At 39.7% G+C, this 27,736-nt stretch overlaps 4 protein-coding genes and 1 long non-coding RNA gene across 11 annotated transcripts; 4 read left to right on the top strand and 1 right to left on the bottom strand.

Annotated features, from left to right (window-relative positions):
- Positions 1-312: 312 nt before the first annotated feature.
- Positions 313-3,027, top strand: LOC108874720 (microfibril-associated glycoprotein 4-like). The gene is made up of 7 exons (XM_018663243.2): positions 313-390; positions 683-731; positions 1,107-1,259; positions 1,499-1,537; positions 1,657-1,753; positions 1,989-2,156; positions 2,617-3,027. Exons 2-7 carry the CDS (start codon positions 726-728, stop codon positions 2,868-2,870), a joined length of 717 nt encoding a protein of 238 aa, XP_018518759.1. The 5' UTR covers positions 313-390; positions 683-725; the 3' UTR covers positions 2,871-3,027.
- LOC108874717 (microfibril-associated glycoprotein 4) lies at positions 315-21,429 on the top strand. 7 transcript variants are annotated; one of them, XM_051066298.1, is made up of 7 exons: positions 315-390; positions 18,241-18,296; positions 18,987-19,142; positions 19,382-19,420; positions 19,540-19,636; positions 19,872-20,039; positions 20,779-21,429. In XM_051066298.1, exons 2-7 carry the CDS (start codon positions 18,291-18,293, stop codon positions 21,030-21,032), a joined length of 720 nt encoding a protein of 239 aa, XP_050922255.1. In that variant the 5' UTR covers positions 315-390; positions 18,241-18,290; the 3' UTR covers positions 21,033-21,429. The 7 variants fall into 7 exon arrangements, with proteins under 7 accessions (XP_050922255.1, XP_050922254.1, XP_050922253.1 ...); XM_051066297.1 differs by having other exon boundaries at positions 315-404; XM_051066296.1 differs by lacking the exon at positions 315-390 and adding an exon at positions 9,755-9,845.
- Positions 9,754-13,118, top strand: LOC108874719 (microfibril-associated glycoprotein 4). The gene is made up of 7 exons (XM_018663242.2): positions 9,754-9,831; positions 10,127-10,182; positions 10,867-11,022; positions 11,258-11,296; positions 11,416-11,512; positions 11,749-11,916; positions 12,465-13,118. The coding sequence occupies exons 2-7, from the start codon at positions 10,177-10,179 to the stop codon at positions 12,716-12,718; spliced, it is 720 nt and encodes a 239-aa protein (XP_018518758.1). The 5' UTR covers positions 9,754-9,831; positions 10,127-10,176; the 3' UTR covers positions 12,719-13,118.
- Positions 21,430-22,239: 810 nt separating the features above from the next.
- Positions 22,240-25,740, bottom strand: LOC108874715 (uncharacterized). The gene is made up of 8 exons (XM_018663225.2): positions 25,627-25,740; positions 25,186-25,297; positions 24,259-24,433; positions 23,856-23,943; positions 23,444-23,535; positions 23,175-23,339; positions 22,978-23,069; positions 22,240-22,365 (listed from the first exon to the last, which is right to left on the bottom strand). Exons 1-8 carry the CDS (start codon positions 25,738-25,740, stop codon positions 22,289-22,291), a joined length of 915 nt encoding a protein of 304 aa, XP_018518741.1. The 3' UTR covers positions 22,240-22,288.
- LOC127139191 (uncharacterized) lies at positions 24,254-25,738 on the top strand. The gene is made up of 3 exons (XR_007809192.1): positions 24,254-24,381; positions 25,220-25,349; positions 25,600-25,738. It is a non-coding gene; the product is annotated as an uncharacterized LOC127139191 (long non-coding RNA).
- Positions 25,741-27,736: the final 1,996 nt, after the last annotated feature.

Here is a 27,736-nt window from a genome sequence, read left to right as displayed (position 1 = left end):
ACTTAGAGTCCAGTGATACCAACCCCTTCCTCATGTTTTAAGTTCTTTTTATGTCTCATGTGAGCTCGTTCAAATATTGAATTATTCCAAAGTTTCCTCTTCTACTATTCTGCAAAAGCATTGAGAACAAACTTAGTTCTGAGTTTCTTAAATTTACAATCATCCCTTACTACAGTGCTGAAGAAGGGAACAGAATCTTCAGTCAGTTCAGTTTTAAGCTAAATACATATATGTGTATTTGTAGATGGTCAGAGAGGTGTGACATCACTGAGCCTTCTGTAGATATAAGTAGTGAAGCTGTGAGAGTTTGTCAGACTGAAGGAGAAGCAGCAGTTTGTCTCTGTTTCCTCTGAAGGTGAAGACACAACGTCTCTTCAGTTTGACCTGCAGGTGAGTTCAGACAGGTGAACATCCCACCAACAGACATCACACATGACTTAGATGTAGAGTGAGCACTAATATCATCAGCTCCTCCAGGGTCTCACACAGGTCCCCTGTGATTTTTAAAAAAAAATTAAAATGTCTTAGTCAAAAGCTATATTTCCAAAATAGGTTGAAATAAAGTTTGTGACAGTTTTTTGATATCGCAGTAAATTACACTAAATTTGAGCCACACAGTAAATTTACTGACTGAACTCTGTTTTCTTCTCTTCTTATTTGATTGTGTTTTCATGGCTTCCAGACAGACCCACATCAGGAGTTTGATCACCTAATTTCAGCAGACAATGAAGGTAAGTCATACTCAAGCATGACTCCATAAAGGTGCCTTTTACCATATGCAGAGGGAAACAGTCCTGTCTCTGTATCACACAGAGAGAGGCTGGGACACACAGTAGACCAGTTTGCAGTGGGGACAGTTGATTATTCGCCTGGTGTGGCTACAGGCACTGAGGGCTGCTGGTGACTCTAACAATGCTGTTGTCTGACTTGGTGCACTGAGATTTACACTCAGAAAGATTCCTGAACCTTTCTCAGTCTGTTTCTGTATGGTCCCTCAGTCCTCAGTTTTCCCACATCATGCCACGAAACTAGAAGTCAACATGATAAAAATGTAAAGGTTTCAAACCTTACTCCAAGTCTAGATGACGACATCTCCTCTGTTCCAGATGATTCCACTCATCATCCTCCTCTTTGCTCCGCTGTTGATCAGCGGTGGTGATCTCATCCACCCGATGGACTGCAGCGACATCCATAAAGACAAGAGCAAACCCAGTGGAGTGTACACCATCTATCCAGTTGGTGGAAGGTCTGCTGTCCAGGTACACTTCACCTGTCTGGGACACATGTGCTTTCATGTTTAGATGATAAAGATGTTGTTCTGAGATGAGTCGTCACCATGTGAAGACACTGATCGTCTCTGACAGCAACACAGTCAACAAGCACAGATACAAGTGGAGATAGCTTTAGCATCAGCAGCAGTAGTAGTACAGGTTGTAGTACATTTGGATGTAGATTCAGCTGAAGGATCACATTTACTAATGAATGTCTTTGTGTGTAGGTGTACTGTGACATGGAGTCAGTTGGAGGAGGGTGGACGGTGAGTACTTCATCAAGTCACAGCTGAGTTGTTTTCAGTACAAACACTTGCTGTTGGACTGTCACAATAAATCTCATACCTGTAAAAACACTGTTTTGGAAACATGACCTGTCCCCCAGGTGTTCCAGAGGAGGATGGATGGCTCAGTGAACTTCTACAGGCCCTGGGACCAGTACAAGTTCGGCTTTGGTAGCGCTGCTGGAGAGTACTGGCTCGGTGAGAAACTGATCCAAACAGTCATGAGACTACATGAAACTCAGTGTGATAAAATACAAATATAAAACTCTACTGTGTAAATCCAGAAACAGGACTGTGACAAAGTTTGTAACTCAAGTCTTCACATCAGTTTTCTTCATCAATCTCAGTGACAAAGAAGTTTTCATTGAATTATGGACAGATCTCAACAAAATGTTAATCTGTACTCAGTTTGTAAATGTGTGTGTGTGTGCAGGTCTTAAAAACATCCACTCCCTGACAAATGAGAGAAAAAACGAGCTGCTGGTCGACATGGAAGACTTTGATGGAAAGAAAGTGTTTGCTCGGTACTCCTCGTTCTCTGTTGGTACAGATTGTGACGGATACAAACTGCAAGTGTCTGGATTCATTGATGGAGGGGCGGGTGAGTTAAAAGGAGAAGTTAGAGCACAAGGACACATGAACAGTTGTTACCACTGTCACTGAACAGACAAAGATAAACCAGCTTTGAGTCTACAGACAGATCTGAGGTCCACCCAGACCCCAGTTTATAAAAGAGTCGTTCAGTCGGATAAAGTTCTGTACTGAAGTTCTGTACTCTGTAATGATCATTTCATGAGCACTGAAAGCTGCTGGGAGGAGAATCATTTCTGTGATAGAGTGAAAATGTTTCAGTCCTACACATGAGGAGCTTTCAGCTGGGCTTTAGTATCTGATCTGAGCTCAGACTCTGACGTCTAGAAGCTGAGTTGTTGAAGCAGCTCTGAGAGCTGCAGTAGTAACAGCATGAACAGGACCTGGTAAAGTGGTAGCATAACAGCCAGTAGTCCTAAGTACTATTAGTATTAGTAATGTAATGTGATTATACACCTGTGTTTCTGTAGGAGACTCCCTGAGTTATCACAATGGACAGAAGTTCTCCACCTTTGACAAAGACCAGGACTCTTCAAGCTCCAACTGTGCCAAAAGCTACCTGGGGGCGTTCTGGTACAACGACTGTCACCATGCAAACCCCAACGGTGTTTATCGCTGGGGGGCTGATAGCACTTTAAAGCATGTTGGAGTGGAGTGGAAGCTTTGGAAGGGCTGGAACTACTCCCTGAAGACCATCAGCATGAAGATCCGTCCTGTGCAGTAAATCTCCAGGACCAGCAGAATATCAGATGTTGATCTCTTTCTCTCTTTTCTCTCATCTCTGGTGTAATCTCACATAATCAATAGAAACAAACAGACACATAGACTCTGATCAGATGCTAATAGCTGCATTAACTTCCAACACAGTTTGTTAAAACATGAATCAATAGTTGACATAAACATTTCCAGCTTAGATAAAGTCAGAGTTTGACTGTGTGTGTGAGCAGCTGCTGTGTGTAAAGTCTTGTGTCAAACAGCTGTTGGTGTAGAGAAGTGATTGGACCGGTGGCTCTCCTATACTACTCAGTTTCAACACAACCTTTGGTGGAGGTTTGAACCCTGATGTGAATCATTATCTGCTGGACAATGACAATAAATCAGAAGCAAAGCAAAAACATGAAGAGACCTGATGTCCTCACTTTGTCCCCTGTGTCTCTCTGTCTGGTTCTCTGTTGCTTTACCTCCTGATGACACATCACTGCCCTCTGCTGGTCACACTGACAAACTACAACTATACCTTCTTCACATAATACACATATTAATACTTAATATTGTGAGAGGTATGAATTCTGGTATTAATTGTTATTTTAATGTAAATACTCTAAATATACACTCAGTTACAAAGAAATGGATTTGGATGGAGTTTCCTCACACTGTCACACAGTTTGTAATGTACAGATGTGAACTGTATAAAGTTTATAATAAAGTTCAGTTTTTAATTCTGTACAGTCTAGAGACAGATGTTTGGGAGGGATAACTATTATCCCTCCCAAACATTTGAGTTTAGTTTTTTCAGAACTTCTCAGTAATTCACTGAATTTGTCACATGGTCACAAAAAGTTATGAATTTAGTGTAACTTAAAACAGCAAACAGTCCAAGAAATTTGAACAAATCAAAGGATGTCAGTGATAATATGACAACAGATTAAAGTCAGGGAATAAAAATCTCAGAAGTCACTGAAACATGACTGACTGCAGCCTTAATGTGCAAGATGTGATACACTGATACATATCTGTGGCTAATTTTCAATTTTTAAAAGATTTAAACAAAAACAAATGATATGAAAATGTTTACATTGGTTGAGAGTTGACAAAAAATTTTAAAGAAAAAATACTGACAAACTGACTCCAGAGAAAATATCTAGGTATACCTGAGACACCTGTAGACACTTGAGACACCTGTACACTTTTATGTATAAAATCATCTGAATGCATCTGAGACCCTTGGACGCACCTGTGACACCTGAATGCAAGGAAAGTGGTTAGGAAAGACGAATTTCTTGATTATTCAGTCTCAGTGAACCCGCCGTATGTTTACACAGGTGCATTGCGACACCTAGTGGCCACATTTGGCGGCTTTTTCTCCTCCACAGCCAACATGGAGCCGCTGCTGCTGCAGAGTGAATCTGTTATTAAAATATCTCATGTAAGTCCTACACATGTCGAATTAATGTCCTGTCATGAAGTGAAATAATGTGCAGACTGGTCCTGATACGATACTGGAGAACTATGGGAGCTAACTGTCTGATTTAACACCGTACACCAGCTCTGCTGACCTGTGTTCTGACTGCAGTTAGCTAACTAGTACCAATCAACTAGTTGACTTACTTTTCATGTAGACTTCACACAGACCCGCCGAAATCAAGAGCAGTATATGTAGTTATGTTTTTAACTGAAGATGTTTATGGATGTTCAGTCATTTATTTTATTTTTCACGTTCTTCCAACAATTGAAGGTTTTTGTTGTCAACTACTCAGGAAAACTCTGCTGTAAAGGAACATCCTGCCATTTATTAGAAGCAGACTAGAGGGTGGATGGTATCATTAGGATTGATCAATATTACCACTCTTATCAATACTAGTTCGATCCAATACTCTCTGTCTGGAGTCCAGGCTGTGGTCTGTCTGCTGCCACCTGCTGGAATAAAGCAGCACTGCAGGTGTGTGGACGTCACTCTACATTAAAACTGATGAAATAATTGAGAGTGGGAGCTGAGAGGAACAGGAGACTGATCACATTTCTGCTTCTCCCAACAGACTGAAGACTCAGGTCGAGGCAGGAACAGTCAGAGGAAAAGTCTTCAAGCAACAAACTGAAAGTTCTTCAGCAACATATTCCTGTGGTCAGTTTGATGTATGGACATGATAATGCTACATTTAGAGGCTTCTGCTGAACAAAAACTAATTGTAGGACTAACAACAACTGATCTGACAGAAGTTCCTAACATTGTACTAATAATAACAATAAAGCTGATGGCTGAAATGTTTCTATTTATATGTGTGACAGTAAACCAGATCCATGGAGGCCCCATCCTGCAACCCACAGGACCAGACACCACAGGACACTCCCAGAGATCATACAGAACTGAAGGCTGCTGTAGTTGGAGTTTATGAGGCTCCATCTCATCATGTCCAGGTACAGTTAACATTATTTAATGATATTATTAATATTATTAATATTAACATTTGTTTTATATTGATTATATGAGTTCAGGTTCCTGGTGGCTCCAAATACTGTTACTATACTGTCGACTCTTCATTCACTCAGAAACACAAACAGTGTAAATCATTGTTTTCAAGCTGGCAGCTTGTTCTCTGCAGTAATATGTGAGATAGTACGAACAAGTCTGAACCGTTGTCAGGCTTCAGGTCGAGGTATGGATCTGAAGTAGGAGAAAGGTTAAAGTGTTACTTCAGTTTAAAAAATCTTTTTAGAAAAATATATAAAAACATATATTGTGATTTTTTTAGTTACAAATATCATTATTATTAACATGTTTTTTCAACAAACTTTTTTGAGGTGGAAACAAAGAAATTAGTTAACATGCTGTTAGACATGCTTTTTAAATGACACATGGGTTTTGGTAACAGGACTCAGAAACAAGAAACCGTCTTCTGCTTTTGACCAACCATAACACATTCTGAATAGTGTGTGTGTGAATGTGTGTGTTACTAGAGTTGCAAGAAGCAAATTGAGAGAGAGAAAACCTCTCTTCATTTATCTAACTTATTAAAGAAAGAGCTCTGAACTCACAGGTGAAGTCAGTTGAAAATGTTCTACAGTTACTCACAGCCCTCAGGCTGATGTGCAAGGGGCCCTCTACCTCAAAAACAGAAAATCTAAAAATACAAATAAACAAATAATGATGCAATTAGTGTTGCAAAAGGAATATTTTGCAACTCTAGTGTTGCAAAAGGAATATTTTGCAACTTTATTGTTGCAAAAGGAATATTTTGCAACTCTAGTGATCATACAAGGTCATTATGACTTATGACATCACACCAATTCATAGACATTTTTTTTAAATTCACATTTTCTATAGTACTGTGCACTGTCTTAGGCCACCAATAGCTTTGTTGTTTTAGCAAAGTTTTAATGACCACCCTTGTTTATTTTCAGTGTCTTTATTAAGATACAAACTGAAAATACAGGAGATATGTACACAGAATTTAAAAAAACACAAAATTTTCTTGCTTCTACAGGCAAAAACACATCTTGAACTTTTTTGAGGAGACTGTCTTGAGGTTTTCTGAAGTGATCATCTGGTGTATTATACCAGGCTTCTTTTAGCACTTCCCAGAATTGCCTTTTATGTCTTTCTCTGTCCAGGTGATCCCATACTGCCTCTATAATATTCAGGTCTGGACTCTGTGGAGACCAGTTCATGACTGTCTGTGTTTTATCAGCTGTTCTTCTCTCCAAATATGATTTCACTTGAATACCACATCTTGAGTATCCAGTTTGTTTGCGGATTTCCCTTTGAGAGTGGCCTGGCTGATGCAAAATTATGTCTGTCAAATTCTGTGCTCAAGCATGTCTTGCACAAACCTGGTGTAATACGCCTTTTTCACAGCAGTCATTTGGACTAAATAGTAGGACAAATACAGGTGTTAGCAATGACATTAATTAGGGTTCCTTTCCATTTAGATTCAAGAGAGCCAGGTTAGTGCTACTTTTTTCTGTTTTTGAATACTGCATACACATTTCCTGTATTTACTGATTGTTTTCTAATAAAGTGAGAAATAATTATATATGACCATTATAGTATTGCTAAAACAACAAATCTAATGGATCTAAAGACCTGCACAGTATTGTATCTTTTGGAAACATTTGGATGACATCTCCGATTTCAGAAGGTTAAAGATTATTTTAGATGATTTTACTGAATCTTTCTGAGTTTATAAGCCACATGAATTCCACTGTATATCCTTCTCATGACCTTGAGAGTGTGGAGGCTGCTGCTTCATTGCAACAGTTTTTAGTTTGTAGTTTGCTTATTCTGCAAACAAGAAAGGTTTCCACATGTTCACTCAACAATTTCAACAAAAACTTGTGTAAGCAGTTTTTCAGCAAAAACAGATTGACTCCTTTTCTGTTCTACTTGCCAACAAACAAACTTTTACCCTGATTACAGTTTTAACCAGTGGCATCAGTAAACCGTATTTCTATTGAACAACTCAAAAACCCTCTTGTAAACCAGTACCACCACATTTGCCAGAGTGAGAGTATGAAGAAAAACCCCAAATGTCAGCTGAAGACCACAAATTTATGCAGGTGGTATCAAGTGTGACCTGAAAGTGCCATTTCATAATAGTGATGTCATCATGCCCAACAACTACCATATAGCTGAACCCTGAGGTCATTACCTTGCTTAGAAATTCATAAAGATGATGCCGGTGAGGAAGAGTACAAGGCTTTCATGAAAGATGCAATTGCCCAGGGTCATGCAGAGAAGGTGCCATCAAATGATCATCACTCAACAAGCAGACTTGGCCAACTCTCTTCTAGGTGTCCTGCTGAGGTTCTGCCAGGAACAGATTGCAATCATGACAGATGAATGGATGACCCACCAAGTTCAAGATCATGAGGAGGATTCAAACTTGCTGAGATTTCTGTGGTGGCCAGATGGTGACACAAGCCAAAGTTTAGAACAATATCGAATGAAAATGCACCTGTCCAGGGCCATCTATTCCCCAAGCTGTACTAATTTTGTTCTGCAAAAAACTGCAGTTAGACAGACAATTTGATGCGATCACAGTTGACACCATTAAACCAAATGTTTCTGTTGATGACTGCCCTAAATCCATAGCAACAGAGAGAGAAGCTTGTCAAGAATCTCAGTGAACTGTGTGCTAAAGGAGGATTTAAACTAACAAAGTGGGTTAGCAATAGCCATGTTGTCCTGCTATGCCAGAGGAACACAAAGCCAAGCACATTAGAAACCTGGACCTGGGCAGAGAAAAGCCACCTGTGGAAAGGGCTCCTGGGATGTACTGGAATATTGAAAATGACACATTTGGATTCCAGATTACAATCAGAAACAGGTGTCTCACCAGATGAGCTATACTTTCTACTGTTAGGACATTTTATGACCTGCTAGGTCTTGCTCCCCCCTGTGTATTAAAGCAAAACAGATTCTCAGAGATCTTTGCAAGGCCAGGTGTGGATGGGATACAACCATCCCTGGTGAAGTCTCCAAACCATATGAAAAATGGTTGACTGAACTGGGACAACTTAAGCATTTCAAGGACAGCAGATGTCTGAATCTTGGGGATTTTTGAAATAATGCAGTTGCACACTGTTTTGATGCAACTGTATTAAAGTGAGGTCGGACCACTTTGAAAAGTTGGGGTGTAATCTTCACTTTTGGACACTAACCCCTGCATCAATGAAATATGCAGATTTCTATGCTGTAGCAGTACTGTGATCAATCACAAAAGGAGCTTGAAAAATCAGTAAAAGAACTTCACCATGACAAAATCCATAGAAATCTACTCCAAGAAGGAATACAGTGGATATTTAATCTAGCATCTGGCGCTCACCATGGAGGTTCATTGAAGAAACTCATTAAGGTACGAAAACAAGTTCTTGATGATGAGGCCTTGTAAACAGTCTAATGTAAGGTGGAAGCAATAATGACAGATGGACCAATCACTACGGTAACAAATGACTTTGAATGATGTGGAACCTTTAACACCTTATTACCTACTTCTTCTCAAAACTAACCCTGTCATGCCTTCGGGGCTGTTCACTAAGGAGGACCTGTGCTCTAGAAGGAGATGGTGACAGGTACAAGATGTAGCAGCTGTTTTCTGGAGGAGATGGGTCAGAGAATACACTCCAATCATGCAACAGAGAAATAAGTGCAATACAGATACAAGGAATTTTCAACCTGGAGACCTCGTTGTTATTGTGGAGGATTCTGCTCCCAGAAGGTCCTTGGTTTTAGGATGGATTTTAAAGACCTTAAGTTACAGTGTTCTAGTTAAAACTATAACCAGTGCTCTATAGAGACCTGTCAGTCAACTGTGTCCACTCCTGTTTAAGGAATTTTGTAATAATGATTACAGTATCAAAATGTATTTTTACTGTTAACATGTAAGTTGTACTTGACCAAGGCGGTTTGCCAGCATTGTGAAATGTTGTTGCTGTAATACTTATCAAGAGGGTGTGAGCGTTGGCACACACACCACACAACAGTTTTATTGAGCCATGATGTGTTTTAATTCCAATTTCATGTACTCTTCCAACATCACCATCATGTTACTGCTGTAACTTAGAGTCCAGTGATACCAACCCCTTCCTCATGTTTTAAGTTCTTTTTATGTCTCATGTGAGCTCGTTCAAATATTGAATTATTCCAAAGTTTCCTCTTCTACTATTCTGCAAAAGCATTGAGAAAATAATTATTAACAAATGGAACAAACTTAGTTCTGAGTTTCTGAAATCTACAATCAACCCTTACTACAGTGCTGAAGAAGGGAACAGAATCTTCAGTCAGTTCAGTTTTAAACTAAATACATATATGTGTATTTGTAGATGGACAGAGAGGTGTGACATCACTGAGCCTTCTGTAGATATAAGTAGTGAAGCTGTGAGAGTTTGTCAGACTGAAGGAGAAGCAGCAGTTTGTCTCTGTTTCCTCTGAAGGTGAAGACACAACGTCTCTTCAGTTTGACCTGCAGGTGAGTTCAGACAGGTGAGCATCCCACCAACAGACATCACACATGACTTAGATGTAGTGTGAACATTAATATCATCAGCTCCTCCAGGGTCTCACACAGGTCCCCTGTGATTTAAAAAAAATAAAAAATAAAATGTCTTAGTCAAAAGCTATATTTCCAAAATAGGTTGAGATAAAGTTTGTGACTGATTTTTGATATCGCAGTAAATTGCACTAAATTTGAATTGCACAGTAAATTTACTGACTGGACTCTGGTTTCTTCTCTTCTTATTTGATTGTGTTTTCATGGCTTCCAGACAGATCCACATCAGGACTTTGATCACCTCATTTCAGCAGAAACCTGACAATGAAGGTAAGTCGTACTGAAACATGACTCCATAAAGGTGCCTTTTACCATATGCAGAGGGAAACAGTCCTGTCTCTGTATCACACAGAGAGAGGCTGGGACACACAGTAGACCAGTTTGCAGTGGGGACAGTTGATTATTTGCCTGGTGTGGCTACAGGCACTGAGGGCTGCTGGTGACTCTAACAATGCTGTTTGACTTGGTGCACTGAGGTTTGACTGCAGCTATAGAGGAGCATTATATTTACTCAACACTTGAGTCAGAAACGCGAACACAGCAAAAAAGGTGGAATAAGTCCAACAGCTACATTGGACAAATACAAAACCAGAACATCCACAATTTTACAAGTTGACCTAACGCACAACTTTATGTTTTACGCAGTTTAATTCATATGATAATCTAACTGTTCTACTTATGTTTCTTTTACACTGTTCAACTTGTTTGTATGAGCTGTAGCTATATTTGCTCTGTGGAGAAAGCCCAGGTTTACCACGATGACTCTAGATGAGTCCTGCTGCTTTCATGCTAATCTTCTCAAAGATTCCTGAACCTTTCTCAGTCTGTTTCTGTATGGTCCCTCAGTCCTCAGTTTTCCCACATCATGCCACGAAACTAGAAGTCAACATGATAAAAATGTAAAGGTTTCAAACCTTACTCCAAGTCTAGATGACGACATCTCCTCTGTTCCAGATGAGTCCACTCCTCATCCTCCTCTTTGCTCCGCTGTTGATCAGCGGTGGTGATCTCATCCACCCGATGGACTGCAGCGACATCCATAAAGAAGACAAGAGCAAACCCAGTGGAGTGTACACCATCTATCCTGTTGGAGACAGGTCTGCTGTCCAGGTACACTTCACCTGTCTGGGACACATGTGGTTTCATGTTTAGATGATAAAGATGTTGTTCTGAGATGAGTCGTCACCATGTGGAGACACTGATCGTCTCTGACAGCAACACAGTCAACAAGCACAGATACAAGTGGAGATGGTTTTAGCATCAGCAGCAGTAGTAGTACAGGTTGTAGTACATTTTGATGTAGATTCAGCTGAAGGATCACATTAACTAATGTCTTTGTGTGTAGGTGTACTGTGACATGGAGTCAGTCGGAGGAGGGTGGACGGTGAGTACTTCATCAAGTCACAGCTGAGTGGTTTTCACTACAAACACTTCCTGTTGGACTGTCACAATAAATCTCATACCTGTAAAAACACTGTTTTGGAAACATGACCTGTCCCCCAGGTGTTCCAGAGGAGGATGGACGGCTCAGTGAACTTCTACAGGCCCTGGAACCAGTACAAGTTTGGCTTTGGTAGCGCTGCTGGAGAGTACTGGCTCGGTGAGAAACTGATCCAAACAGTCATGAGACTACATGAAACTCAGTGTGATAAAATACAAATATAAAATTCTACTGTGTAAATCCAGAAACAGGACTGTGACAAAGTTTGTAACTCAAGTCTTCACGTCAATTTCCTTCATCAATCTCAGTGACAAAGAATGTTTCATTGAATTATGGACAGATCTCAACAAAATGTTAATCTGTACTCAGTTAAGTAAATGTGTGTGTGTGTGCAGGTCTTAAAAACATCCACTCCCTGACAAATGAGAGAAAAAACGAGCTGCTGGTCGACATGGAGGACTTTGATGGAAAGAAAGTGTTTGCTCGGTACTCCTCGTTCTCTGTTGGTACAGAATGTGACGGATACAAACTGCAAGTGTCTGGATTCATCAATGGAGGGGCGGGTGAGTTAAAAGGAGAAGTTAGAGCACAAGGACACATGAACAGTTGTTACCACTGTCACTGAACAGACAAAGACAGCATGAACAGGACCTGGTAAAGTGGTAGCATAACAGCCAGTAGTCCTACTACTGTAAGTAATGATAACACTTATAACAGTACTTAGAATATAATAAACTTTATCTATATAACACCTTTCAAAGGCCAGCTACATAGTGCTTTACAAGACAAAATGCAAATTAAAGAGAAAAGAAAATGGAACAGTTAAAAATTATAGAGTAATTTAGGAGGGACAAAGAGCAAATGTGTTGCAAATGAGAAAAAAACGAACATTTTTAAATGGTTAAAAATGATCAATAAAGAAAACAAAAAGAACCAAGAGAATGACCATGTTTGTTAAATGTTTTTTCAGTTGTGACTTAAATGCTGTAAGAGAAAATTTCAGAACCTAAGCCCTGAGAAGTGGGTCTTTAAGAGGGATCTAAAAGATTAAAACGTACTATTGGTATCATCATTAGTAATGTAATGTGATTATACACCTGTGATTCTGTAGGAGACTCCCTGACTTATCACAGTGGACAGAAGTTCTCTACCTTTGACAAAGACCAGGACTCTTCAAGCTACAACTGTGCCAAACTACGCGTAGGGGCGTTCTGGTACAAGAGCTGTCAGTATGCAAACCCCAACGGTGTTTATCGCTGGGGGGCTGATAGCACTGTAGGTAATTTTGGAGTGGAGTGGTACCACTGGAAGGGCTGGTACTACTCCCTGAAGGCCATCAGCATGAAGATCCGTCCTGTGCAGTAAATCTCCAGGACCAGCAGAATATCAGATGTTGATCTCTTTCTCTCTTTTCTCTCATCTCTGGTGTAATCTCACATAATCAGTAGAATCAAACAGACACATAGACTCTGATCAGATGCTAATAGCTGCATTAACTTCCAACAGTTTGTTAAAACATGAATCAATAGTTGACATAAACATTTCCAGCTTAGATAAAGTCAGAGTTTGACTGTGTGTGTGAGCAGCTGCTGTGTGTAAAGTCTTGTGTCAAACAGCTGTTGGTGTAGAGAAGTGATTGAACTCTCCTATACTACTCTGGCTCTCCTGTACTACTCAGTTTCAACATAACCTTTGGAGGTTTGAACCCTGATGTGAATCATTATCTGCTGGACAATGAAAATAAATCAGAAGCAAAGCAAAAACATGAAGTGACCTGATGTCCTCACTTTGTCCCCTGTGTCTCTCTGTCTGGTTCTCTGTTGCTTTACCTCCTGATGACACATCACTGCCCTCTACTGGTCACACTGACAAACTACAACTATACCTTCTTCACATAATACACATATTAATACTTAATATTGTGAGAGGTATGAATTCTGGTATTAATTTTAATGTCAATACTCTTTAAACATACACTCAGTTACAAAGAAATGGATTTGGATGGAGTTTCCTCACTCTGTCACACAGTTTGTAATGTTCAGATGTGAACTGTATAAAGTTTATAATGAAGTTTAGTTTTTAATTCTGTACAGTCTAGAGACAGACTTGTCCTTTTGACACAGTTTCTTACTGGTTTCCATAATTTATTAGTATTATAGTATTAGTAATTCACTGAATTTGTCACATGGTCAAAAGAGTTATGAATTTAGTGTAAATTCTTAAAACAGCAAACAGTCCAAGAAATTTGAACAAATCAAAGGATGTCAGTGATAATATGACAACAGATTAAAGTCAGGGAATAAAAATCTCAGAAGTCACTGAAACATGATTGACTGCAGCCTTAATGTGCAAGATGTGATACACTGATACATATCTGTGGCTAATTTTCAATTACCTGGACAGAACAGTCAGAGGAAAAGTCTTCAAGCAACAAACTCAAAGTTCTTCAGCAACATATTCATGTGGTCAGTTTGATGTATGGACATGATTTAGAGGCCTCTGCTGAACAAAAACTAACTGGAGGACTAACAACAACTGATCTGACAGAAGTTCCTAACATTGTACTAATAATAACAATAAAGCTGATGGCTGAAATGTTTCCATTTATATGTGTGACAGTAAACCAGATCCATGGAGGCCCCATCCTGCAACCCACAGGACCAGACACCATAGGACACTCCCAGAGGTCATACAGAACTGAAAGCTGCTGTAGTTGGAGTTTATGATGCTCCATCTCATCATGTTCAGGTACCGTTAACGTTATTTAATGTTATAATTAATATTATTAACATTAACATTTGTTTGATATTGATTATATGAGTTCAGGTTCCTGGTGGCTCCAAACACTGTTAATATACTGTCGACTCTTCATTCACTCAGAAACACAAACAGTGTAAATCATTGTTTTCAAGCTGGCAGCTTGTTCTCTGCAGTAATATGTCAATAGTACGAACAAGTCTGAACCGTTCTCCATCAGGTCTGCTTCAAAAGTCAGGCTTCAGGTCGAGGTATGGATCTGAAGTAGGAGAAAGGTTAAAGTGTTACTTCAGTTTAAAAAATCTTTTTAGAAAAACATATACAAACATATATTGTGAATTTTTTAATTACAAATATTATTATTCACATGTTTTTTTTCAACAAACGTTTGAGGTAGAAACAAAGAAATTAGTTAACATGCTATTAGACATGCTTTTTAAATGACACATGGGTTTTGGTAACAGGAGTGAGAAACAAGAAACTGTCTTCTGCTTTGAAACCTATAAAAAATTAAAAACAGTTGCTGAAATCGACCATAACACATTCTGAATAGTGTGTGTGTGAATGTGTGTGTTACTAGAGTTGCAAGAAGCAAATTGAGAGAGAGAAAACCTCTCTTCATTTATCTAACTTATTAAAGAAAGAGCTCTGAACTCACAGGTGAAGTCAGTTGAAAACGTTCTACAGTTACTCACAGCCCTCAGGTTGATGTGCAAGTGGCCCTCTACCTCAAAAACAGAAAATCTTGTCTCTTATAGCTCCTATAGTCAATGCCTTTTTGGCTGAGATACAGAATACCACAACAAATAATGATGCAATTAGTGTTGCAAAAGGAATATTTTGCAACACTAGTGATCATACAATGTCATTATGTCTTTATAACTCCCGCAGGGGTTAATCATCACTGTACAACACAAGAATTCATAGACATTTTTTTTAAATTCACATTTTCTATAGTACTGTGCACTGTCTTAGGCCACCAATAGCTTTGTTGTTTTAGCAAAGTTTTAATGACCACCCTTGTTTATTTTCTGTGTCTTTATTAAGATACAAACTGAAAATACAGGAGATATGTACACAGAATTTAAAAAAAAAAATCAGAACAAAACGGCTTCTACAGGCAAAAGCACATATTGAACTCTTTTGAGGAGACTGTCTTGAGGTTTTCTGAAGTGATCATCTGGTATATTATATTAGGCTTCTTTTAGCACTTCCCAGATTTGCCTTTTATGTCTTTCTCTGTCCAGGTGATCCCATACTGCCTCTATAATATTCAGGTCTAGACTCTGTGGAGGCCAGTTCATGACTGTCTGTGTTTTATCAGCTGTTCTTCTCTCCAAATATGATTGCACTTGAATACCACATCTTGAGTATCCAGTTTGTTTGTGGATTTCCCTTTGAGAGTGGCCTGGCTGATGCAAAACAATGTCTGTCAAATTCTGTGATCCATGGCATTGAAAGGTGGTCTTATATTTCCAAGTTTCAAATGAGTTAAACTTATACATGTGTAGGTAATGCTCAAGCATGTCTTGCACAAACCTGGTGTAATATGCCCTTTTCACAGCAGTCATTTGGACATGAAATAGTAGGACAAATACAGGTGTTAGCAATGACATTAATTAGGGTTCCTTTCCATTTAGATTCAAGAGAGCCAGGTTAGTGCTACTTTTTTCTGTTTGAATACTGCATACACATTTCCTGTATTTCCTGATTGTATTCTAATAAAGAGAGAAATAATTATATATGACCATTATAGTATTGCTAAAACAACAAATCTAATGGATCTAAAGACCTGCACAGTATTGTATCTTTTGGAAACATTTGGATGGCCTCTCTGATTTCAGAAGGTTAAAAATTATTTTAGATGATTATACTGAATCTTTCTGAGTTTATAAGCCACATGAATTCCACTGTATATCCTCCTCATGACCTTGAGAGTGTGGAGGCTGCTGCTTCATTGCAACAGTTTTTAGTTTGTAGTTTGCTTATTGTGCAAACAAGAAAGGTTTCCACATGTTCACTCAACAATTTCAACAAAAACTTGTGTAAGCAGTTTTTTTTTTTTTTTTAGCAAAAACAGATTGACTCCTTTTCTGTTCTACTTGCCAACAAACAAACTTTTCACCCTGATTACAGTTTTAACCAGTGGCATCAGTAAACCGTATTTCTATTGACCAACTCAAAAACCCTCTTGTAAACCAGTACCACCACAATTTGCCAGAGTGAGAGTATGAAAGGAAAACTTCAAATGTCAGCTGAAAACCACAAATTTATGCAGGTGGTATCAAGTGTGACCTGAAAGTCCCACTTCGTAATAGTGATGTCATCATGCCCAACAACTACCATCTGAACCCTGAGGTCATTACCTTGCTTAGAAATTCATAAAGATGATGCCTGTGCGGAAGAGTACAAGGCTTTCATGAAAGATGCAATTGCCCAGGGTCATGCAGAGAAGGTGCCATCAAATGATCATCACTCAACAAGCAGACTTGGCCAACTCTCTTCTAGGTGTCCTGCTGAGGTTCTACCAGGAACAGATTGCAATCATGACAGATGAATGGATGACCCACCAAGTTCAAGATCATGAGGAGGATTCAAACTTCCTGAGATTTCTGTGGTGGCCAGATGGTGACACAAGCCAAAGTTTAGAACAATATCGAATGAAAATGCACCTGTCCAGGGCCATCTATTCCCCAAGCTGTACTAATTTTGTTCTGCAAAAAACTGTAGTTAGACAGACAATTTGATGCAATCACAGTTGACACCATTAAACCAAATGTTTATGTTGATGACTGCCCTAAATCCATAGCAACAGAGAGGAAAGCTTGTCAAGAATCTCAGTGAACTGTGTGCTAAAGGAGGATTTACACAAAGTGGGTTAGCAATAGCCATGTTGTCCTGCTATGCCAGAGGAACACAAAGCCAAGCACATTAGAAACCTGGACCTGGACAGAGAAAAGCCACCTGTGGAAAGGGCTCTTGGGATGTTTTGGAATATTGAAAATGACACATTTGGATTCCAGATTACAGTCAGAAACAGGTGTCTCACCAGATGAGCTATACTTTCTACTGTCAGGACATTTTACAACCTGCTAGGTCTTGCTGCCCCCTGTGTACTAAAAGCAAAACAGATTCTCAGAGATCTTTGCAAGGCTAAGTGTGGATGGGATACAACCATCCCTGGTGAAGTCTCCAAACCATATGAAAAATGGTTGACTGAACTGGGACAACTTAAGCATTTCAAGGACAGCAGATGTCTGAATCTTGGGGATTTTGGCCAAGTGGAAATAATGCAGTTGCACACTTTTGTGATGCAACTGCATTAAAGTGAGGTCGGACCACTTTGAAAAGTTGGGGTGTAAACTTCACTTGCCTTACTAGCCATGAAGGTCCTTGGTTTTAGGATGGATTTTAAAGACCCTAAGTTCACCGTGTTCTAGTTAAAACTATAACCAGTGCTCTACAGAGACCTGTCAGTGAACTGTGTCCACTCCTGTTTAAGGAATTTTGTAATAATGATTACAGTATCAAAATATGTTTGTACTGTTAACATGTAAGTTGTACTTGACCAAGGCAGTTTGTCGGCATTGTGAAATGTTGTTGCTGTAATACTTATCAAGAGTGTGTGAGCCTTATATTCATCTGTTGATGTTGGACTGTTTGTTTTAAACTAAATATATATATGTGTATTTGTAGATGGTCAGAGAGGTGTGACATCACTGAGCCTTCTGTAGATATAAGTAGTGAAGCTGAGAGAGTTTGTCAGACTGAAGGAGAAGCAGCAGTTTGTCTCTGTTTCCTCTGAAGGTGAAGACACAACATCTCTTCAGTTTGACCTGCAGGTGAGTTCAGACAGGTGAGCATCCCACCAACAGACATCACACATGACTTAGATGTAGTGTGAACATTAATATCATCAGCTCCTCCAGGGTCTCACACAGGTCCTCTGTGATTTTTACAAATCAAAATGTCTTGGTCAAAAGCTATATTTCCAAAATAGGCTGAGATAAAGTTTGTGGCTGATTTTTGATATCGCAGTAAATTGCACTAAATTTAAATTGCACAGTAAATTTACTGACTGAACTCTGGTTTCTTCTGTTCTTATTTGACTGTGTTTTCATGGCTTCCAGACAGATCCACATCAGGACTTTGATCACCTCATTTCAGCAGAAACCTGACAATGAAGGTAAGTTGTACTGAAACATCACTCCATAAAAGTGCCTTTTACCATATGCAGAGGGAAACAGTCCTGTCTCTGTATCACACAGAGAGAGGCTGGGACACACAGTAGACCAGTTTGCAGTGGGGACAGTTGATTATTTGCCTGGTGTGGCTACAGGCACTGAGGGCTGCTGGTGACTCTAACAATGCTGCTGTCTGACTTGGTGCACTGAGATTTGACTGCGGCTAAAGAGGAGCATTATATTTACTCAACACTTGAGTCAGAAACGCGAACACAGCAAAAAAGGTGGAATAAGTCCAACAGCTACATTGGACAAATACAAAACCAGAACATCCACAATTTTACAAGTTGACCTAACGCACAACTTTATGTTTTACACACAGTTTAATTCAGATGATAATCTAACTGTTCTACTCATGTTGCTTTTACACTGTTCAACTTGTTTGTATGGGCTGTATCTATGCTTGCTCTGTGGAGAAAGCCCAGGTTTACCACAATGACTCTAGATGAGTCCTGCTGCTTTCATGCTAATCTTCTCAAAGATTCCTGAACCTTTCTCAGTCTGTTTCTGTATGGTCCCTCACTCCTCAGTTTTCCCACATCATGCCACGAAAACTAGAACTCAACATGATAAAAATGTAAAGGTTTCAAACCTTACTCCAAGTCTAGATGACGACATCTCCTCTGTTCCAGATGATTCCACTCCTCATCCTCCTCTTTGCTCCGCTGTTGATCAGCGGTGATGCGCTCACCTACCCGATGGACTGCAGCGACATCCACAAACAAAACCAGAGCAAACCCAGTGGAGTGTACACCATCTATCCTGTTGGAGGAAGGTCTGCTGTCCAGGTACACTTCACCTGTCTGGGACACATCTGCTTTCATGTTTAGATGATAAAAATGTTGTTCTGAGATGAGTCGTCACCATGTGGAGACAATGATCGTCTCTGACAGCAACACAGTCAACAAGCACAGATACAAGTGGATATAGTTTTAGCATCAGCAGCAGTAGTAGTACAGGTTGTAGTACATTTGGATGTAGATTCAGCTGAAGGATCACATTAACTAATGAATGTGTTTGTGTGTAGGTGTACTGTGACATGGAGTCAGTAGGAGGAGGGTGGACGGTGAGTACTTCATCAAGTCTCAGCTGAGTGGTTTTCAGTACAAACACTTCCTGTTGGACTGTCACAATAAATCACATACCTGTAAAAACACTGTTTTGGAAACATGACCTGTCCCCCAGGTGTTCCAGAGGAGGATGGACGGCTCAGTGAACTTCTACAGGCCCTGGGACCAGTATAAGTTTGGCTTTGGTAGCGCTACTGGAGAGTACTGGCTCGGTGAGAAACTGATCCAAACAGTCATGAGACTACATGAAACTCAGTGTGATAAAATACAAATATAAAACTCTACTGTGTAAATCCAGAAACAGGACTGTGACAAAGTTTGTAACTCAAGTCTTCACGTCAGTTTCCTTCATCAATCTCAGTGACAAAGAATGTTTCATTGAATTATGGACAGATCTCAACAAAATGTTAATCTGTACTCAGTTTGTAAATGTGTGTGTGTGTGCAGGTCTTAAAAACATCCACTCCCTGACAAATGAGAGAAAAAACGAGCTGCTGGTCGACATGGAAGACTTTGATGGAAAGAAAGTGTTTGCTCGGTACTCCTCGTTCTCTGTTGGTACAGAATGTGACGGATACAAACTGCAAGTGTCTGGATTCATCGATGGAGGGGCGGGTGAGTTAAAAGGAGAAGTTAGAGCACAAGGACACATGAACAGTTGTTACCACTGTCACTGAACAGACAAAGATAAACCAGCTTTGAGTCTACAGACAGATCTGAGGTCCACCCAGACCCCAATTTATAAAAGAGTCGTTCAGTCGGATAAAGTTCTGTACTGAAGTTCTGTACTCTGTAATGATCATTTCAGGAGCACTGAAAGCTGCTGGGAGTAGAATTATTTCTGTGATAGAGCCACTTAGAGTGAAAATGTTTCAGTCCTACACATGAGGAGCTTTCAGCTGAGCTTTAGTATCTGATCTGAGCTCAGACTCTGACGTCTAGAAGTTGAGTTGTTGAAGCAGCTCTGAAAGCTGCAGTAGTAACAGCAGTAACAGGACCTGGTAAAGTGGTAGCACTGTAAGTAATGATAACACTTACAGTAGTTAGAATATAATAATCTATATAACACCTTTCAAAGGCCAGCTACAAAGTGCTTTACAAGACAAATCCAAATTAAAGACAAACAAAAGAAAACAAAACAATTAAAAATTATAGCAAAGCAATTTAGGAGGGAAAAAAGAGTATATGTGCTGCAAATGAGAAAAAACAAACGTTTTTAAATGGTTAAAAATAATCAATAAAGAACTAAAAGAACCAAGAGAATGACCATGTGTGTTAAATGTTTTTTCAGTAGTGACTTAAATGTTGTAAGAGAAAATTTCAGTAATGTGATTATACACCTGTGATTCTGTAGGAGACTCCCTGAGTTATCACAATGAACAGAAGTTCTCCACCTTCGACAAAGACCAGGACTCTTCAAGCTCCAACTGTCCCAAAATACGTCTGGGGGCGTTCTGGTACAAGAGCTGTCACTATGCAAACCCCAACGGTGTTTATCGCTGGGGGGCTGATGACAGTATAGATTATCTTGGAGTGGAATGGTACCACTGGAAGGGCTGGAACTACTCCCTGAAGGCCATCAGCATGAAGATCCGTCCTGTGCAGTAAATCTCCAGGACCAGCAGAATATCAGATGTTGATCTCTTTCTCTCTTTTCTCTCATCTCTGGTGTAATCTCACATAATCAGTAGAATCAAACAGACACATAGACTCTGATCAGATGCTAATAGCTGCATTAACTTCCAACAGTTTGTTAAAACATGAATCAATAGTTGACATAAACATTTCCAGCTTAGATAAAGTCAGAGTTTGACTGTGTGTGTGTGAGCAGCTGCTGTGTGTAAAGTCTTGTGTCAAACAGCTGTTGGTGTAGAGAAGTGATTGGACCGGTGGCTCTCCTATACTACTCAGTTTCAACACAACCTTTGGTGGAGGTTTGAACCCTGATGTGAATCATTATCTGCTGGACAATGACAATAAATCAGAAGCAAAGCAAAAACATGAAGAGACCTGATGTCCTCACTTTGTCCTCTGTGTCTCTCTGTCTGGTTCTCTGTTGCTTTACCTCCTGATGACACATTGCTGCCCTCTACTGGTCACACTGACAAACTACAACTATACCTTCTTCACATAATACACATATTCATACCTAATATTCTGAGAGGTATGAATACTGGTATTAATAGTCATTTTGATGTTAATACTCTCCAAACATAAACTCAGTTACAAAACCAGATCTTTTTTTCAAATTCAGAAATGGAATTGGATGGAGTTTCCTCTTGACTGTTACAGCAATTTCCACAATGTCAAATAAACCAATAAAACAAATCTAAATTTCACCACAGGAGGCAACTGCAGCCTCAGCCCTGCTTGATCCGGAACTGGTGACTGGAAACGTTAATCGTCTTTTGAACAAGATGCTGATTTGGACCAATGGCCACTCACCAGCAGACCCAAAAGAACCTGAGAGAACAGGTAAGGGAGACACAGAGTCACATGGGAAGTCCTTGGGCTGTAAACTGTTCATTCAACTGTGCAACATATCACATGCAGTTATTTTAATCAATGGTCCCTGATACATATTGATGTGTCATGAATAAGCTAAATAATGTGCAGACTGGTCTTGATGTGATAGCTCCTCCATGTTCTAAAAGGAGTTAGCAACTATCGCACACACTTTTAGGTTCCAGATGTTTCTACACATATGATCAAATACAAGGAGCTTTATCTGATCCCAGATCAGTTCAACCACTGAGTGACTTCTGCAGGTGAGGGAGTTAAACTGTTATTGTTGTTACTAAATTGCTAATAGTCAGTGATATGGAAGACATTAATTTATTTCCTTTAGTTTGATGTGTCTGTCCTCACTGCCTCCTGAAGCAGCTCAGAATCTGATAGATGGTATCAAGCGCTTTGTACATCTCATCTGCTTTTTTGGCTCCTGGAATAACAAGAAGTTAAAATCAGAAATTCAACTCTTTCAAAAAAAGGATGATAGAATCAGGAAAGGACACAAATGAGGGGATTTTAGATGACAGGATAGTGCAATGGGTGTTCAAATATCGAAATAATCTCATAAAGGAACACTAGAACTACATAGAAGACTTGAACCTGCTCAGGGATGGCACATCACCTGAAGGGCCCCCTAGAACTTCCTCAACAACAGCAGTATCGTCAGGACCTCTAAAATCTCTTAAATAACACTAGGTCCACCTAAAAGGACCACTAATAGCTCTCTGGTGATCGATAGAACTGCCCAAAGGAACACTGGGAGTCCCTGGTGACTTCTAAAACCTCTTAAAAGAACACCACAACTAACTAAAGAACCTCTAGAAGCTCATCAGTTATTCTAAGAGCAATTTACAGGATCCCTTAAACCTAATCAAAAGCATTAGAACTACCCAAATGGACACTAACACTAGAAGAAACACAGATGGGACCTCTACAACTCCCAGGATGCCTAGAATCTCCTCAGTGTCCACTAGAACTTCCTCACAGGCCCCTAAAACCTCCAAACATACTACTACCCCAGACTCAAATGCAGCACAATTACCGCTCAGTGTCAACCTCCCTGATGCAAAAATGGTCGCGGTGATGCCAGGAATCACACTGCAGAAGAGGCCAGGAAACAGCTCTGGTTCATAACTGTGGAGGGTGAAAAACCCACAAAACCTGACTTAGTATCTGATGATTCTGATCCAGATGCGTTCAGATGGAAGGCTCATGTGAACTCAGCAACAGTGTCCAGACCTGCAGTGCTGATGGTGGGCTAGCATCAGTCGCTCCAGACTGACTGGGAAGGTGCTGCAGGTGGCCACCAAGTTCTGGATCTTAAAGTTCAGGAAGGAGACAGGAAAGCCGAGCCTCTGCACAATGCGAGCATACCTCCTAGTCGCCACCCGTGACTGATCCTCACTGCTCAAACATAAAGAGGTGAAAGGTGCTCGTATACTGTCCTGAAAACTGTCTTGTAGCCTTAAAGTCACTGAGGATGAGTACAGGCTGACAGGCAGACAGACCTGTTGGCTCCAGAACAAACAATATTTCCAGATTCGTAGATTGTTGCTGTGGTACGTGGCTCACGGATCCTCATGATGAGCCCCCTGAAAGTCTGAAACACAACAGGAAATTGAGAGGTAAATAAATAAAATAATAATAACTAGAAAAAACATGTAGACCTGTTGAATATAGAGCCAGAAGCTAGTTCTCTGAAAGACTGGAGGACAGGATTATTATGAAAACTCACACTTGAATGAATTTCTCTCTACATGCTTAATATTAACAGTTGCATACTGGACATGATAAATTCAGTGTAGTACGTGACAAAAGATTGATTAACTGACTGCTTGTTATGGATTTGACAAAGAGAGATAATTAAGAAGTCACAACCCTACAAACTGACAGAAACATCCTACGTTGATATTTTTGTACCTTTGGTTTGTACTCAACATTCCTCGCTTTGTGAGCAATTATGTTTAGGTCCAGACGACAGCCCAGCTTCACTGTAGCGATGACGTTCCTGCACACAAACACACTGGACGTTGTCTTTTACAATAACATATGAATGTTGTGTTAACACCCACAGATTTACTAAGGGGAGTTTTAAAGCTACAGTACAATCGTCTAATAGAAACAGGAGGATAATGTGATATGATCAGAAACTCCAGAACTCTTGTTTCCAATGTCTTGAAGCTGAACTTTTATCATTTACAAAAAGTCCCTTAAGTTCTCAGAAAAATTATTATTATTATTATTATTATTGAAAAGTCATCTGATGAGGAAGACTGTGATAAAACTGAAAGCTCCAGAACAAGTTTGTTTTGTTGTGACCTACTGTATCTTCACAGGCATCATGGAGGTCGTGGGACAAATGCAGGAGCCCCTCTGCTCCAGCAGGGATAACACACCTGGGACCTCGGACACTTGTGTGGAATTCTGGGAGCTGTAGTCCAGACAGGTGCAGTTCAGGCCAGTTCTGGTGTCATTCTCTGCTGTTTGTCTGGTGTCATCTGAAGCAAACCAAAGACCATCAGCTTTGCAGAACCTTATCTCCTCTTCTTTGAGGAGACTCTGATAAGGTTTATGTCAAGTGGTAAATCCAGACTCTAGGCTTTAACCCTCCAGAGTACAGGTACAGCTTTCTATGCATTTATTCTTGTATTTGTTTGACCCTTTTTAAACTTACCCCATATGTATGGTGTCCTTCTATTTGGGGTAATTTTTTTAAAATTCAAGTTTCACCAGAAGTATTGGGATGGGGTTGCAGAAAATCACTGAGTGGTGTCTCGTGAAAAATCCATAAATTCAGAAACCAGAACATGTAGCCTTTATTTAACACAAGCTAAGCAATAATTTTTTCATTTAAAAAAGTCTTAGGCTGCCAAGAACCCAAAACACAAGGAAAAATGATACATGCATTATGTAAATAGACATAAATCTTTATAAATATTTTTATTATGTTCAAGATCATAAAAAAATTTCATTATTTTTACATAAGAAAATACAACAGGGCAATCTAAGAAATAAAACTGCCTTTTTCATTGAAACTTTTTGACTGACCTTAATACATATGCAATTTTCATTTATTTATTTTGTAATTATTTTCCTTTCAGTTGATTTCTTTATCTGTGACTTCTGTATTTGTATAATATTTTTGTGTGCTCATCAATGCACCTTGTGTGTAGCTGCTGAATGATTTCTGAATATCTGTTGATACGCTTCAGTGGATACAACCCCAGTTTTTGGATCATCAGTGTTGTACCTGTGTTTTTCTGTCTGGTCTCGTACGGTGTCAGAAGCTCATCAGGCAGTAAGCTGAGACACACCTCCTCCTCTTCAGTCAACTCCTCCTCATCCTCCACCTTCGAGGAGTCCTGCAGTGAGATTCAATGACTTACACCACCTACAGATCAGAACCTAAAGGAGGTCCAGTGAAATTCTGTTTTTACTGTCAGCAACCCCCATGTTCAGATTCAGACCAACACTGAATGTCTCCTGTATCTGTTTTGCATCAATTGTTGCTTTCACTTAGAGAGTGAGTTTTAATTTTAGAACTACTTTCTGAAGAAGTATAGTCCCAGGAACTTTACTCGTTGGCAAGTCTGAGGCCTGTGGATTATTCAGAGCAGGTCATTTAGCCAAACTGACCCTTTAACATCTTTTTCTCTCTACATAGTGAGGATGAGCTGCAGCCTGTACTCACATTTGCAATGAGGTTATCAAAGAACTGTTCCAACGCGGCTTCATCCATGACTAAGGAATACTTCCAGGACCACTCAGGGACCTGGTTCTGATCAATGAGTAAACAAACTACCATTAAACTGAAGTTATTATGTATGATCAGCCGACTCTAGGAGGTCATGTGTACAATATCTGTTTATATTCAAGTGGGTTAAGTAATCAATGAGAACTCTGTTGCTAGGTGACTGAGACGTTGCTTCTTTCAAAATAAGTGAGCGATTTAGTGTTTTTTATGAACAGACTGTGAATTCTCTGAAAAATTCCTCTTATGATGCTGTTAAACAGACTTTTGTTGAAAGCTCTTTGAATAACCTTGTGTCTGAGTGGTGCAGTTTAAATAAACTTTCCTTGACTCACACTGTGTGTATGTCATTGTTGGTACAGTACAAATTTCCAAAATTGCTTTTTTGAGCTTTAATTACAGCGCCGCCATCTGTCCGATCAGACTTATGTTTTCTAGGGAAGCACATGCACATTATCTCCAGTTATTAGACCAGCAGAAAAATACTGATGATAATAACTTAGGGGTGAAAAATTTCCAGTAAGTTTCTGGAAAATTTTTAGAAACTTTCCACAAAAGATGGGGAATTTTGGAAATATTCCCAGTTGGAAACTCTCCACAGGAATTAACAGAAATACATAACAAAACTATGGAAATGTAAGGGAATTAACAGGAATTTACAGGAAATTATGGGTAATTTATACAGTTAAGCTAGGTAGCACCATGATAGCTATTCTCTTAAATTGTCAATGAAATATTGATAGCTAGCTAGTTCAACTGAATTTGTATTAAATCTGGTTGTTTTAACTGAGAATGCTGCAAGATCTTTTTTTCAGCTACAGTAAAGTTCCCTGTTATAGGCTAACCTGCAATCTTGCAAATTTCCAGTTTATTCCTGTTAATTCCCATAGAAGGTTTCCAACTTTGAAAATTCCTGGAATTTTGGAACCCTAATGATGATAGATAATCATGATGATGAATTTTTCTGCAGCTGTTTGATTTCCACCACAGATGCATCTGAAAAGCTGCAGATAAAACGTGTAACCATCAGCCTAAGTTCTGGAGGACAGGTGCTCAGATATATCATGGACACATCCAAACATGGTGGTGGAAAAACCCCCCTGCCCTGCAGGGGGGGTAGACACCAGTCAGAAGTGTTGGGAACCATCATCAGTTGAAATGATGAGTAGTCTCTGAGCACAGTGAGTCTTATTTCTGCTGAGGCCTGGATGTTTATCCAAACTGCAGATAATTACACCGCCGGCTTCTTAACAACATAAACAGCCTCCTTCCTGTCTGCAGTTATCTCTCTGCCTCCAAACATCAAGGACTTCTTCTTTTTTTTTTATCATCAGAGAAACTAAAAACCCCTCAAGTCCTGAGGAGGTGGAGGAGGCTGTTTGCAGAGGTTGGGGTTCATCTCTTCCTGTTATGTTCCACAGATACTTCACATGATTATTTCCATTTTTGGGAGATTTTCCTTCTGCTACATTTCACAGGGTTCATTCTTGTTTTTCCTCCACCCTTCCCTCTCTCCTTCCTCCTTTCCTTTATCCATTCACTTTCCATTTTTTCCCTCTGCTTTCCCCCCTTTTATTGGTCCCTTTCCATTTCCATTCCTTCCATTTACTCTTCCCTTCATTTCTACATAATTTATTCACATTCTTCCTTTGCCTTCCTGCTTTCTATTTCTTTTCCTCTCCCCTCTGTTCATCCTGCTTCTTCATTTTTTCCTTTGCTTTTTCTTTTCCCATTACTTCTTTTCTTTCATTAATCTCTTTCCATTTTCCCTCTTTCCTCCCTATTTTTAATAACCCCCCCCCCCTGTTTTTCTGCAGCTGAAATACTACTATTTATAATAATAACAATAATAATGATGATGGTATCAGCTTGTTTTTTTCACCCAGTATTAAATCGAAACTGCAGTACTTTTACTCTGAATACTTGATTACATTTCGGTTCTAATACTTGTTGTTTCCTCCGCAGAGGGTGTGAGGACGTGTTGACCACTTCTTCCGCTCGTTCTCGGCCTCTAATTGGCCTCCTCTGAGTGAGAGTGGGAACAGTATTG

The sequence above is a fragment of the Lates calcarifer genome, linkage group LG23 (assembly GCF_001640805.2).
Source record: "Lates calcarifer isolate ASB-BC8 linkage group LG23, TLL_Latcal_v3, whole genome shotgun sequence".
Classification (NCBI taxonomy): domain Eukaryota; kingdom Metazoa; phylum Chordata; class Actinopteri; family Centropomidae; genus Lates; species Lates calcarifer.
This window is presented reverse-complemented; position numbering and strand designations above follow the sequence as displayed.